The 15,000-nt window shown below is 46.9% G+C and overlaps 1 protein-coding gene across 5 annotated transcripts in view; it reads left to right on the forward strand.

Annotated features, from left to right (window-relative positions):
• LOC125036053 (protein abrupt-like) overlaps positions 1–15,000 on the forward strand; it is a 148,269-nt gene that overhangs the window by 74,452 nt on the left and 58,817 nt on the right. Inside the window, exon 6 of one of the 5 annotated variants that reach the window (XM_047628431.1) lies at positions 9,165–11,032. The exons of 3 other annotated variants lie outside the window; for them this stretch is intronic. In XM_047628431.1, coding sequence (XP_047484387.1) covers positions 9,165–9,769 — 605 coding nt within the window. In that variant the 3' untranslated portion in view covers positions 9,770–11,032. Of the gene's footprint in view, positions 1–7,943; positions 9,117–9,164; positions 11,033–15,000 lie in introns of those variants that run through there. One more of the 5 variants, XM_047628434.1, reaches the window with a different exon arrangement.

The raw sequence follows: 15,000 nt of genomic DNA on the forward strand, positions 1-15,000 counted from the left end.
CGAGGGAGTGAGCCGATGCCGTGTGGCGGAGTGAGTGATGTGTGGCTGAGGCGGTGTGGGTGTAGCCATGCGCCCTGCGAGAGTTCCGGCCGAAGTGGGCCTTGACACCTGCGGCCACACCCCTCCTCTCGCTTTTTATGCTTATTTTCTCTTTTTTTAATGGGCCTCTTTTTCCCTCTCTCGCCCCTCGTATTCTTCGCCCCACTCCCCCTCCCACCACTCGTAATCCCCTGTTCTTATTTCATCTTGGTTTGATTTTTATTCACTCCTTGCCTTGCATTCTTCTTTTTTTTTCATCTCCTTTCTTCGTATATATATTTTTTCTTCACCCACTCATTCTTTCCTTCGTATTCTTCACTCTCTTTCACTTCGTGTTTCATTCTCGCTTCTTCCCTTTCGCCGCCGCCGAGGTCAGCGAAGATTAGATTTTTGCAGCCGGAGGTTTGTGCTTGGTGATCGATGTGTTGTTCTGTGCTGAGTACCAACCGGCGACGCTGCGCCCTCTCTCTCTCTCTTTCTTCTCTGTCTTCTCTCTCTTCTCTCTCTTCTCTCTCTTCTCTCTCTTCTCTTTCTTCTCTTTCTTCTCTTCTCTTTCTTCTCTCTCTCCTCTCTCTTCCCTTCCTATCCCCTCCACCTCTCTCTCTCTCTCTCTCTCTCTCTCTCTCTCTCTCTCTCTCTCTATATATATATATATATATATATATATATATATATATATATATACACACATTTATCTAATCAATCTGTTTATCTATCTATTGATGTATCTGTTTATCTGTCTTTCTGTCTGTCTCCATCTTTCTCTCACTCCCCTCTCTCCCGCATCACTCACTCACTATTACTCCGTGTCTCCCTCCCTTCTTAAAATTATCTTGTTCTTATTTCGAAATAGCTTCAGTCTCCAATGAATCGGCACAGTTGTTTGCGTGCATATAAAAAAAATACATAAGCAGACAGTACCAGCATGCACGGACACATACACAAACTAACACGCGCGTGTCGATGCACACGCGCATAGAAATACAAGCACATACACCTGCATGCACGCATACCCACATGTTGACAATATGTTGTACCCTGATCGCTCGCAAACGAAGTCACTCGAAAAAAGAAACAAAAAAAGTAAACACGTTTTGCGTTTTTATAAGATGACAGGCACTTCGGGGCCTTAGTGTCACGAAAGCAAAAGGAGCATGTCAGTCCCCTAGTGCAGAGGATCCGCACATGCAAGCGAGGTACTCCTAAGCAGATGACAGTGAGATATTTTTTAAGGTTTAGATCGTAGCTGTAGAGAGACAGGCCGGATTTGATGTGCCGTGGCCTGTACCCAAGCCTTGTGTGCGTATGTGATTGGTTGGGCGTTTGTGTGTATGAATGTCTGTATGTGTGCGTGACCCACGGATGCGTACGTGTGCGTTTGCATATATGTACACCATGAGTTGCCCCGTGATAAATATATGCTGGCCTCATGTCCCCTTCTACTCCAGCTTCCCCTCCCCCCTCCTATACCTCTTCCTTCCCGCTCCCCCTCTCCCTCTCCCTGCAGGCGCGTGAGGTCGCCAGTATACGAAGTGTTGCGCGAGACACTGTACTTACCACACAGGTTCCTCTTGTAGACTTTATAAGGCTATTCATTCCTGGTTTTAAGTAGGGGAGGGAAGAAATGGGAGATGATTATACATTATATATATATATTGTAAGATGTTACTGCCGTCTTGTAGGACGAGGTACTACTGTTAGCATTTACTTCTTGAGTTACGAGTGTGCGAGGGAGTGAATGAGTGCGTGTTGATTTCACTGCCTGTAGCGAACAGTGGCTTGTTCAGTGATTGTTATTACGAGTTTAAGCCATACACCGCGAGGGAAGATCCGGGCGCTGCGAGAGAGAACAAAGAGATTCGGAGAAGAATCCCTGAATAACATCAAAGTTAATTCAATCACTCTCGCAGCTGTCAGCTCCCCTCTTCCAGGAGTCTGTTACCGGGTTTTGTTGGCGATAAAGTTCCGGGTCGTGTTGTTGACAAACTATTCGTGTCACCCTTCGCCAGCCTCGTGTGTGAGGCCGCCATGACCATATGCTCCCACTACAATTAAAAATAACCATAAAAAAATAAAAATAGATTAAAAAATATACGTAAAAAAACATAAATCTGTCCTGCCTCCCTCCCTACCGCCAACCTTTCCTTCCATATACATATCCATTTTCTTGCCCCGATTCCTACCCTCCCCTCCTCCCCACCCATCAGCCTCCCCCTTTTCACCCACCCCCTTTTCACCCTACCCTCCCCCCTTTCACCCTACCCTCCCTTGCCTTCCAAGCCGAGCAGGTGTAAGAAAAAAAATGTCTTGGTGGTCACGTGATACGAAGAACCGAGTGTGCAGGTCCTTACGACATGCAAAAAAGCGCGATGCCATTCTCCTGCTGTAAGCTTGGTACGAACACAGACCAGGATGATTTTGGTTACTGGATACCGCGGAGAGAGAAATGCCTTAAGCCTTTCTCTCTGTTTCTGTATGACTCGAGGTTATTGAAGTCTTAACCTGTATGAAGTGCTCAGTGCAAGACTCGAAGCGAATGGTGTCGTCATTGTCTGGAGCTTTGAGGTGAAATTAGTATTGATTATAATGTCAACCAATTTTTATACTGTTCGTTTTTTAAGGGCAAAGGCAACCATGTGAAGTCGACCCTGTATATGGTTAGGCTATTAAAGCGAGAAATGTGATTTAATTTGTTTATGACTAATTAAGAAAAAACCCAGAGCTGTGTACTGTTACCTTTTGTATTATTAGATGATTAAGGTGATTGTAAAATTAGCTAATTAACTTTACAATTAGGGAATTAAAAACAAAGAGCTGTGTGTTGCCATTAGGTGCATAAGTAGAGATAATGTGATGCCATATTAAGGTTATTGAATAAGAATACCTTGATGCCATTTTATAACTAAAATTATATCTGAGGTGTTTGTTGTGATGCCATCTATGTATAATTAGATACTAAAGGACACAAATGTGATGCCATGTTACTATTAGGTTACTGAAACGGAATGTGTTTGCGATTCCATCTTCACTGTATTTTAATTTATTTTTTGAAATGTGTAAAAAAAAAATATGTGATGCCGATTAGTCATTTAGAGGCATATATGGACAATGATGTCTTTACCATCGATTTTTTAAAAGCAATTGATGTTATCACTAAGACAAAGGTGTAAAGACACAAGATTGTGATTTCGTTCTATTAGGTGTAAGCGTAACTAAACATGTGATGCCAACTTGTATCTTTAGGGATGTCTGAAAAAAAGAAGAAATTCTATGGTACTTACCAGTCTTAATTAGGATATAATGATTAAACAAACACACAAAAAAACACTTGTGATGCTGCCACCCGATGTGTTAACTAGGTTTAAAGTGGAATTGCATGTGATAGGAACTGAAATGTAACCGATTGTGATAATATGCGTGATAGGTTGAGAACACCAGTCCCTTTACGAGCGTATCTAGTGTCGCCGGAGAGTTCACACTGCAAGAATTGTTGTATACACGTAGATGCTGTACGGTAATTCTCTCTATGTAAGACACATACACAATCCTTTTTTCATGTATTTGTTTGTGAATGGTGTGACTTGTGGGTGTTACCTTTTCCTAATTCTTTTCTTTCTTAATTCTCTCTCTCGTATTGTTTTGGTTGTTCAGTATGAAAGGAAGCGAGATTTGCGTGGATGTGGGAATCAGGGAGGGAGGGGGGGAGTAAGAGGAAGAGAGAGGGAGAGGGAGAGGGCGAATAAGGGGACCAATGGATGGATGGATGGGGTAGCAGGATGGAAGTGCAAGGTAGTAAGCAACGCCACAATAACCGGGTTGTAGAGCGTGATCCGGGTTGCGCAGCAGGAGGTCCTCCCCCCCTCCCTCCGCCCTCCTCCCTCCTCCTCCCACACCCCGGCCGCAGCCACGTCCGGGTCCCGCTCGTGTCTGGGACCTGGTGACCTTGTGCTGCCCCTGGAGTCCCCCTCCCTCCCCCGCCCCCCGGCCCCCGTCTCCCTGTTCCAGGTCCTACATCCCCCCTCCATTCTCCCCTCCCCCTTTTTCTTTCTGTCTGTCTCCCTCCTCCCTTTGCTACCTATCCTAACCTTCTCTCCCTCGCCCTGCCCCGGCCTCCCCCTCCCCCTTCTCATGAGTCGTCAAAAATGAAAGGCTGGGGGCAGGGCAGAGCCAAGTGGAGCGGCGGAGGTGGGGGGAGTGAACTCGCGATGGGGAGGAGGGGGGGCGGGGTGCGGATAAAGGAGGGAGAGGGGAAGGAGGGGCAGGGAGAGGGAGCTTAGGACGCGGGAGGGGCAGGGAGTGGGAGCTGGGGTGCAGGTGGGGCAGGGAGTGGGGGCTGGGACGCGGGAGGGTGCAGGGATAGGGGCAGGGAGAGGCAGGGAGAGGGAGGAGGGGCACACCAGGGGCACACCAGGGGCAGCAACGGTGAGCAGAGTTCCGGTCCACGCACGCCCATCGCTGCGCCGCGGCCGCCTCTCTCGCCGCCCGTCACTCGTACCCACATCAAGGCAACTCCAAGCGCGGGTATGGCGGCGGCGGGGATGACCTGGCTGGCGGATCCGGCCCGATATCCGACGCTTGCTGCAGCCGAGCGTAGGCAGCGTCCTCCTCCCCCTTTTCGTTCTCCTTATCTCTCTCCCTCGTCTTTCGTTCTTCCTTCTCCATTTACCCTCTTCCCTCTTCCTTTTTTCTCCAATTCGCTCTTCCTTCTTCCTTCTCCCTTTTCGCTCTTCCTTCTTCACTTTTCCCCTCCCCCTCCCCCTCCCCCCTCACTAATCCTCCCTCTCTCGCCTCCCTCCACCCTCCTCCTCCCGTCACTCTCTCGCCGACTACTCACTCACCTTCCCGCCCCTTCACTCTCATTCACCCTGTGATCCTCGCTCTGCTACGGTGCACTCGGCCGTTTTTTTAAGTCCTCCTCCCCTTACCTCTTCACTTCCTTCTTTCCTTTTATTATCTTGTTTCTCTTCTATTTCTTCCTTCTCTCTATCTGTTCTGTTTACAAATCTATCTCTCGCTCTCCGTTTGTCTTCTACACCCTTCCTCTGTCCCTCTCTTCCTCCCCTCCCCTCTTCCTTCTTTTTCCCCTCCCTCTCTTCTTTTCCCCATCTTTCCCTTCCCTCTCCCTTCCCCTCTTTCCCCTCCTCTTCCTTTCCCTCTTTCCGTTTCTCCCCCTCTCCCTCTTTCCCCTTCTCTCTCTCTCCCTCTTTCCCCTCCTATTCCTCTCCCTCTCCCTTTCTCCCACTCTCTCCCTCTTCCTATTTCTCCTTCTCACCCTCTCCCTCTTTTTCCTCCTTTCCCTCCTTTCCCTCCTTTCCCTCCTTTCCCTCCTCTTCCTCCTCTCCCTCTCCCCCGGCCTCCAACCATCCCGGGCAGGACATGCGAGCGGTGATCAGTGACGTCGGCGGATCACCCAGACTCGGTCCCTCCCGCATCAAATCATCTTTAAGTTGATTGCCGTACGTTGGAAGGGGGGGTAGGGAGGGCAGAGGAAGGGAAGGGGGGTCGGTTGCGCCACCTGTAGGGGGAGGGGGGAGGGGGGAGGAGGGGAGAGACCATCTTCCTCCCGAGGCAGGCGTGAAGAAAACAGGGGGATAAAGATGATTTATTTTTAATTAAGGAGTCCATTTTGTGTGGCGTAGTTGTGTTTGCAGAGAGAGAGAGAGAGAGAGAGAGAGAGAGAGAGAGAGAGAGAGAGAGAGAGAGAGAGAGAGAGAGAGAGAGAGAGAGAGAGAGAGAGAGAGAGAGGCCAAGACCACACCCACAAGTTACACACTTTCGTTGTTGTGGACTTTGTACGTGCCACCCTCTACACCCCCCACCCCCGCCCCACTCACCTCTACTCCCTACTCCCCCACTCACTTCACATTCACCTCTCATTAATACATTCTTCACTTCTCATTCCTTCCCTTCTCTCCCATTTATTTACATTCTTGAAATCACAGTTCAGAGTCTGTATCTCCCCAAATCTTTTCAGCGGCAAGCCATCTGTCGTAGTTTGTGTGTCATCTGGCGTCACACAAGCCATCTATCACCTGTGCCCCATCTGTCCCCTCGCACTCTGGGCCGCGTCTTGTTCTGAATGCCATCGTACAGACTCGTGTACTTTCACGTCAAACATACACCCTCTCTCACTTATACACGAGAGCATTACACATTCACATTCACATTCGTATTCGTACATTCACTCACATTCATACTCACTCAGACATATACTCATTTACTCACTAACGTACTCACACTCATACTCACACTTATTCACTCACTCGTACACTTGCTCACTCATTTACAATCATACATTCATACTCACACACTTACTCACTCATTCACTTACTCGCTTACTCACTCAACCACCTAATAGCAGTCGCGCATCTTCACTTTTGCGACACGTACAAGTTATATAAGTCCTTTTTCCCACCCAACCATAACTGCCACAGTTGCACACTTGTAACGCTAAAACATGTCTATCACTTCTCGCTTTATCACTTTCATCAGCCCCTCATCCTTTTTCCGTATTTGCCCATGACATTTGACCTCTAGCCCCCCCCCCCCCTCATACACATCCCTCTCCTCATAACATGACCTGTATCCCACCCGCCCATTTTGTTTTTATAGATATAAAGAAGTGGCAATTTTTTATAAGAAGAATTCTATGTTTAGATTTAAGAGAAAAAAACTGCTTTCCTAGATAGCTTTAGATGGACAATATAATGATATATATTTTTTTCAATTTTTTTTTTGTATTAGGTGTCATCTACAACTAGTGCTGTGATAGATAGGCATAAGAAATACCCCCTCCCCCTTACCCCCACCCTTCCTCCTCCCTCCCCCTTATGAAAAAATGAAAAGAAAAGAGAGAGAGAGAGAGGTTGGTAATTGTGGTTGCCTAAACACGTTTGTATACAGAAATGGAAACTTATTTTTGTTACGAGATATAAAAAAAAACGAAGAAACCATAAAAAAAGAAACATTTTTTTAGCCAAAGAGGCCTGGGAAAAATAATCCTTCCTCTTGATTCTGTGAAGAAATGTCTCTTTTTTTCCGTACGTGTGGAATTAGGGATGTGACGTGGAGTGTTTTCGCAGCCCCAAACGCTTGTCGTAGTCGCGGAGCTCCTACCCCGACCCCATAGGCCTACGTTTCCTCCTCCCTGTAGGCCGAGAAGGGCTCCATTGCTTTTTAGTGGCTGTGTATTAGCATTTCGAACAATAAACCGTAATGGAAGACCTGTTGTGTTATTTATTCACATCCATCAGACTTTACTTTCTGTCTCTGGAGCATGAGAACTGAGTTATTACATGGCGGGGGGTGGGCGGGGAGGGAGTGCATTGTTTTATAATATGGAAGAATTGTAATGTTTTATCTCTCTGTCAGGCTTTGTCTGTTGTCTCACTTTCGTTCTTTCCTCTCGATATTTGAATTTCTATTCTCCCTCAGTCTTTTTTCGCACCCAGTCTCTTTTGGAGTATATAGACGGAACAAAGATTAGAAAATGGAACGTCTAGCCGAACAGGTGTGACGGAGACCGCCGGAAAGAAAGACAAGTTGCTCTTTGGGTTGGAGAGTCCGTTCCGCCTCGCAGGGCATCGGCTCTCTCTAGGCAGCGTGGTTTTAAGGCCTAGCGGCCCCTTGTGGCCAGACGGGGTTCGCTCAGGCTGAGTTCCCGGCGATTTAAATGGTAATCCTTTAATATTGATGATGATATTAGCTGCGCGCATTGCGGGCTAAGGATAGGCCTAGACTGCTCTCCCCGCCTCAGACTGCGCGACTTAACTCTCCCTCTCTCTAGCTGTAGTAGACCCAGTGCTTCTTTAGTGGCGGTGATGGTGGTGGCCCCGCTGTGGTGCAGGCTGAGGCTGGAGGTGGAGGTGGAAGCGCTGTGGATATTGATGGAGGTTGTCTTGCAGGTGTCGCGGCGGGAGGCAGTGTGGGGGCGGGCCAGCAGCGGTGCCCCCTCTGCAACAAGGCACTCAGCCGCTGGACGAGCCTGCGGCGCCACATAGAGGACAAGCACACGCAGGGCGGGGCGCACATCTGCCCTATCTGCCACCACGTGTACCGCACCAAGAACTCCTTGCACAACCACCTGAGTGTGTACCATCGGGGCGCCACGGGCTCCAGGGGACGCCGCGGCCGCTACCCCTCGTACACCGTCCTCAGGACTACCAACGCACAGCAGCTCGCTGCGCTGAAGGCCGCCGTCAGGCACGCGCCCCGAGAAGGAACCCCGGTGCGAGATCTCTCCGCGCCCCCTGACGCCCTTCCACTTCCCTCAGCGGCCTCGACGGTGGCGCCCCCGCTCCTGGCCGCGGAAGAGGTGGAGGATCTGCGAGACGCCGCGCAGGAGGCGGCGGGAGGCTTCGAGTCCCTGCTGCATGGGGACGCGGAGGTGCCCCCGGGCAGCCCGCACTCGCACCCTCAGAAGAACTCGGCGCCGCAGACCGAGTTTGTGGTGAACGAGATGGTCGATGAGTAGTGGTAGCTCGCATTCGCACGCCCAGGACTGACCTCAGAGGTCAGGCCCGAGAGGCCAGAGGCCCTAAGAGGCAAAGAGGCGTGACCTAAGAGGTCCGGACCTCGGAGGAGAAGCGCAAAGTCCCGAGAGCAGCCGAACACCTCCCCCCTCCAGCACCCGTGTCTTTATGCTCTTCAGTTTTCTGAGTGTAACTTGGTCTGCGAAGGAGTGCCGCGGCCCCGGCGAGGCGGCCGACGCGTCTCTACAAATTAGTACTAGTATTACCTCAGTGGAAAAGATATATAGATCTATTTTGTTACCTGATGCGTGTCTGTTTTTTGTACTTAAGATACTTGATTACATGCTTCATTAAGAAGAAAAGAATGTGATTTCTCAAAGTTAGATAAATAGAGTGGATGTTGATTACCTGGTGATTAATGTGATGAATTATGTAACAAAAAACAAAACAAACTAAAAATTACTTGAAGTTATTTTTTTATATTCTGTACTGCTGAGTGAAGCGAGTAAGTCAATGAGTGTGAGAGCCTTTGGTGTCCCCTTGATGTTGTAGTGTGTTGAGGCCGTGAGAGGAGCGTGGCAGCGGACCGTCACGCACCATGATAACGCTCCGCGACTCAGTGTTTGAGAAGCTAAATGCTGCTTGTCGTTGCAGGCGGCCAGTTGTCTTCCACACCGCCGTCGTCGGTGTCTTCAAGCTTTGTCCCGCCCTTTACGTCTCCGCCGCCGCCGCCCCTCCCGCCCCCGCCAGCCTGCAGCAGCGCCGCCTCCAGCGTGGTCATAGGCGCCGGCGGTGGAGGCGCCCTCACGACCACTGGGGCGAGTGGCGGCGGCCGAGAGGTGGTGGTGGCGAGCGTGGGCGGCTCTTCGGGCGGCGCTGGCGGGCGAGGGGCGAGCGGCGTGAGTGGTGCGTCGTGGGTGGGGGCGCAGTGCCCGATCTGCTTCAAGGTGCTGCGGGACAAGTACAAGCTGAGGACGCACCTGGCGGACATCCACTCCGCCGTGCAGCACGTGTTCACCTGCCCCGTGTGCAACCGCGTGTACAAGACCAAGAACACGCTCACCAACCACATCAGCCTCTCCCACCGCGGCTACAAGAAGCGGCGCCAGCACCACTACCACCAGCCCCACATGCAGCCCCCGCCGCCGCCGCCGCCGTCGCAGCTGGGACAGCAGCAGCAGGAGCAGCAGTCCCACCAGCAGATACAGCAGCAGCAACTGGCGCTCATTGATCAGCAGGGATCACACCAACCGCACTGATGATCAGTCACGTGACCCTCCTCCGTCGTGCCAGTCGTCCACAGAGTACATGAACACACGACGTCAGCGTGCTTCTGTAACCCACACCTCTGCCTTCGACGATTACAGCATAGATCACGTAACAGCCCCCGCCGCGACAAAAGACCTTCTTGTACATACTCCGGGACGCAGATATTGTTCAGAGTAGCATTTATGTTTCCTAGCAGTGGCTGGTGAAGATGAGACCGATGAAGAGTAGGAAATAGCACCCATGCGATGTCTTCATGTAATTTTCACTTCAGCCAAAAGATAAAATGAGTGCAAAAGTGATTTGAATGGTTCGGTCTTATCATATACATAATATACTTTTTGTAGGGAGATTTAAACAGAAACCTTACAATATACACGTCGTTGATTATGCAATAAATTAAACCTCATTTCTATATAAATTTAAAAAAAAAAAGAAACGTCCTATTTTATATACAGGCGAGCTATATGTGCCAAGTAAAGGAGAAGAAACTTCTCTTTCTTTTTGAAGGTGGCTTGAGGTCCTCCAAGGAGAGGCTGAGGCCCGGACTCGTGACTGAGGAAAGAGGTGAAGGGAAGGGAAGGTGAGGGGCGGGAGGGGTCTTCCTCCCCCTCCCCCCTCTGACCGTCTCCCTCGCCCTCCATTACCAACCTTTCATGAACCGGACGGACTCATCAAGTCAGTATCAAAATATATATATATATAAAAAACTGTACTTTCCCCAGTGTATATTTTAAGTCGTGTATAGAATAGAGAGTATATATATGCGTATATACACAACACATAGAAGTTCCTAGACGTAAATTTAATGCAGTAACAACCACGTTCTGGGGACACTTCCAGGGAACGTGTCCCGCTGGTTGTTCGATAGATCTCTTCCCCGCCTTCCCCTGGGCGCGATATATCAGTTGTATACGATTTTTTACTTAGTCACAATAACTAAAAATTAAAAAAACTACCGTAGGATTAGTATATAGTGATGAAACTAAAGGGTTTATATATATATTTTACCGTTTAGCTATTTCTAGTAGTTTTTTTCTGTTTCTTTTTTCTTTTTTGGTATATTTACGCGTTCGAAACCATGTTCTTTAGGATATTTTGGAACCTTTTTAGTCTTACATTAGTTTAGTGTGACCTGAAACAAGGCTATGCTACCTGTATACCCGGGTCACTATACGACCTGGTATGTTTGCATGTTAGATAGTTATGACTTTGGTTTTAGATACGCTATTATTGTTGTTGATATAAATATTGTTATAATATTATTATTATTATTATTATTATTATTATTATTATTATTATTATCATCACTATTAATAATTACCATTGTTATGATTATAATTACTATTATCAATTATCATTGTTATTATTATTATTATTATTATTATTATTATTATCATTATCATTATCATTATAATCTTCAATGATGATATAGTGATTTACTGTATGATCGTTATGTTTTTATATTTATTGCTCTTAGAGCTATTGTTATAACAACTTATTTTATTATTTCAATTATTGTAATCACAATAGCTGCTATTATTATTTCGGATGTTGTATGTCACATTTTCATGATTTTCCATTATTGTTACCAGTATTATGAATTATCATGATTATATCAAGCCATTTTTTAGTCGCCATGATCGTGTCATGAAAAAAAAAATTCTCGCTGTCTCGTAACAACAGATTTTTTTTAGTTATTGCTTCCTCAGAGGACGGAGTGACGTTGCCATTAGTGTCAGAGCCTCACAATCCTTATCATTTTGGGGCCGGCTGCGGGGCGGCTCCTGGCTGGGTCTCGGGGGAGGGGGGAGGGGGGGCACCTACAGAGCTGAGAGGGAGAGTGGAAGGGAGAGGGTGAGCTTGACAGAGAGAACACCACTTGTAAACACCACATCATACTATGCCACACTACACAACACTACACCATGCCGCCCATGACATACCACAGAGAACACCAAACCGGAGAGAGAGAGAGAGAGAGAGAGAGAGAGAGAGAGAGAGAGAGAGAGAGAGAGAGAGAGAGAGAGAGAGAGAGAGAGAGAGAGAGAGAGAGAGAGTGAAAAGGAGACGAGTGAGAGAGAGAGAGAGGAGAGAGAGAGAGAGAGAGAGAGAGAGAGAGAGAGAGAGAGAGAGAGAGAGAGAGAGAGAGAGAGAGAGAGAGAGAGAGAGCGCCCAGCCCAGAGCCAACGCAACACCTCCCTCCCCCGTGACAGCTCCAATGGGCCCGTCTTCCCCGTGCCCTCGCTAGATCTCACCATAACGCCAGATTCCCCGGGTCTTTTTTCGTAGCTGGTTCAAGCCATATGCAGTTTGAGCAGTTCATTACGTTCCTATGTTGCGACAGTTAGCTAATTATTCAGTCGTCTCATATTTTTATAGTGTCTAGACTAGCGGTCAGTTACTCGTTCGTAGGTGCGATGGCGTACCGCTTTTTTATTTCAGTTTTGTGAACATTTTAGTGATCGTCTTTTCAGTTCAAGTTCATTGTTCGGTTCCTAAAGAAAGTACATGATTTTACTCACGCTTCCTGGATATATCCCAGTGTACACGCAGAACGCACAAGCACTGACCATACTTTGAAGCCGTTTTAGTGCGAATGTTCATCGACCAAACAGGTTGAAAAATAAAGCTTCGAGTTTATGACCGTATATATCTCTTTTTAAGGGTTTTGGGAAACTTGATATATTGGATAACGAACTAGTGTCCATGTAGCAAGGGGAGAAGTCTTGAAGCCCTGTGTTTTGAAGCCTCGCTTAGTATATAATTACGTTCCCGTATGCTTTGTTCACCTGTTGGTTCGATCGTGGCGAGAAATATGCCCACAGCGTCATCAAAGACGAAAAAAGAATAGTAATGATTTTTTTGGAAATCCACTAGACATTCAGGATAATATATCCTCGGATAAAACGCTTTATCCAAGAACGTTTCCAGTAGCGTTCCTTGGGGACGTTAACCAAAGTCGGAAATAGATCTCAGCAGCTAGCGACGCTGTCAACCCTTCTGTTGTGTTCTACCTCACGATCCTAAAAAAACAAACAAAGAGGAAATATTTTGTCAGGACTTCAGCATGGCAGCCATCCCGCCATGCCCACACGTTGTACTACGGCAAAGGTTAACAGTTCCTAAGGTTAGGGCATGTTCCAGGAGGTTTACCCCGTGTATTCCTGTCTTAGTTTTAAAAATGTAGTTCGTGCTTACAGGTTACGTACTCTGTTTAGAGATTATTGCATTAAAAAGGCAGAGTCGCTTTTTGTTTGTATTTTTTTTTTTTTTTTTCTTACTGATAGTTTTTTTGGGCGGGTCTTGTAGGCGGTTAGTCGAGAGCCTGTTTTTAAAATACATCTAATTTCTATTTATTTTGTAATGTTTAGTAGTGGCTGCGAGGTGAGGGATTGCGTGTGGGTAAATACACCTATGTTGCTATTTGTTTAACGACCCTGTATGTTTTTTTGTTTTTGTTTTACAATTTATGTAATTTATGCATAAAAAAACTTGTTATTATTCGTTGTTTTTGGGTCAACATCCTATTTATCTCGCCTCGTTTTGTTTTTTGCTTCCTTTCGACTTCGTTAGAGTGCTAGGAAAGGTGTTGTTTCATTTCGTAGGAGCTGTTTGCGCCGTTTTTCGGAACGGAAGGCTTGCTCGTGGAACTCAAAGTTGAGCGAAGGCCTACAAAATCACTGGTAGGCCTACATGCGCCCTCTGGCGTTTGCCTCAGTCCAGCCCACCCTTAGCTGCTTCATAGTATTTTTGTATTACTTAGCTTTTTATTTTTGTCTTGTATCGTAAATAGTTTATTTACCATTTTAGTTATTTTTCTAGAACTGGGCTGTCATGGATGCCTGAAAAAAAAAACATGTATTCACATTTAATAGTTAAAAGAATAAGCAGGTGCGGAATATTTTACGTAATAAAGAATGAAAAAGGTGTTTCTTCGTTTGATTCTCCTCCCCTTCTCAAAAGAAAATGATTTAAAGAAATAATATACAGTTAAAACACACATCTGATATATGTTAACATAGAGAGACTGCATAAAAGAGACGTGAAACTTATAAACTAAGTTAGCAATTGTATGCAACATAAGAAAAATACAACAAAATTAAAAGATCCAAAATATGGAAACTCAACATGAATAGAGGTCGATAAAGAGGAAAATGCAGCATAAAAAAGAATGAAATGCTGTAGAATACGGAAACGGCATGGAAAGAGGTTGAATATAAAAAAAAAAAAAAAATGTCGAATAGCACGACAGCATTAAATCCACGCAGGCAAAACATAAAAAGGAATATTTCAAAAGAGCATTAGCCGGATGCGCCACGGCCGTCGCAATCGCCTCGACGGAGTGCGCGGAACAATGGCGAGGCAAACCAGTTCACCTGCATCTTTTGACCCCAAACTCTGGCCCTTGACCTTTTAGGTGACCCCGATGGTGCCAGCCGGATAAGCGGTGACCTTTCGGGCTGCGATAAGAGCGATTAGACATGTGTGCATGGCGGTGCCTGTATTCATGCATGGAGATAGGTTGGCGGGGGTTTTCAGACGCCCGGTGCTGCGCCGGTCGTTTAATTAACTGCGTGTGATTCATCAGTTTATTAAGATGGCGAACGTCACCTAACGAAGTATTTCGAAAATTTATGTACATATATATATTTGCAACACGTATGAGCTTTACTTTTATTGGGAAGTTAAAGATCTAATCAGTGATAGAGTTAGAATCTTATCATGTGAAGTGAGCTGTTGCCAACCGAATAAGGTTACTTTCGGATCTATGCTGAGATGTCCCCCTGCGTGGCGACCTCTCTCTCTCTCTCTCTCTCTCTCTCTCTCTCTCTCTCTCTCTCTCTCTCTCTCTCTCTCTCTCTCTCTCTCTCTCTCTCTCCCCTCTCTCTCCCCCCCTCTCTTTCCTCCTCTCGTACTCTCTTCCTCTTTTCCTCTCTCCTTCTCTCCCTGCCCCCCCTTCTCTCTCTCTCCCTGTCCATCCCTCCCTCCCTCTCCCATACCCTCGCTCATTTTTCTCTCTTCTCTCTCTCTTTCTCTTTCTCTTTCCTCTTTCTCTTTCTCTTTCTTCTTTCTCCTTTCTCTCTCTCTCTCTCTCTCTCTCTCTCTCTCTCTCTCTCTCTCTCTCTCTCTCTCTCTCTCTCTCTCTTCTCTCTCTCTTTCTCTTTCTCTTTCTCTTTCTCTCTCTCTCTCTCTCTCTCTCTCCTCTCTCTCTCTCTTCTCT

Source organism: Penaeus chinensis, chromosome 20 (genome assembly GCF_019202785.1).
Source record: "Penaeus chinensis breed Huanghai No. 1 chromosome 20, ASM1920278v2, whole genome shotgun sequence".
NCBI lineage: Eukaryota > Metazoa > Arthropoda > Malacostraca > Decapoda > Penaeidae > Penaeus > Penaeus chinensis.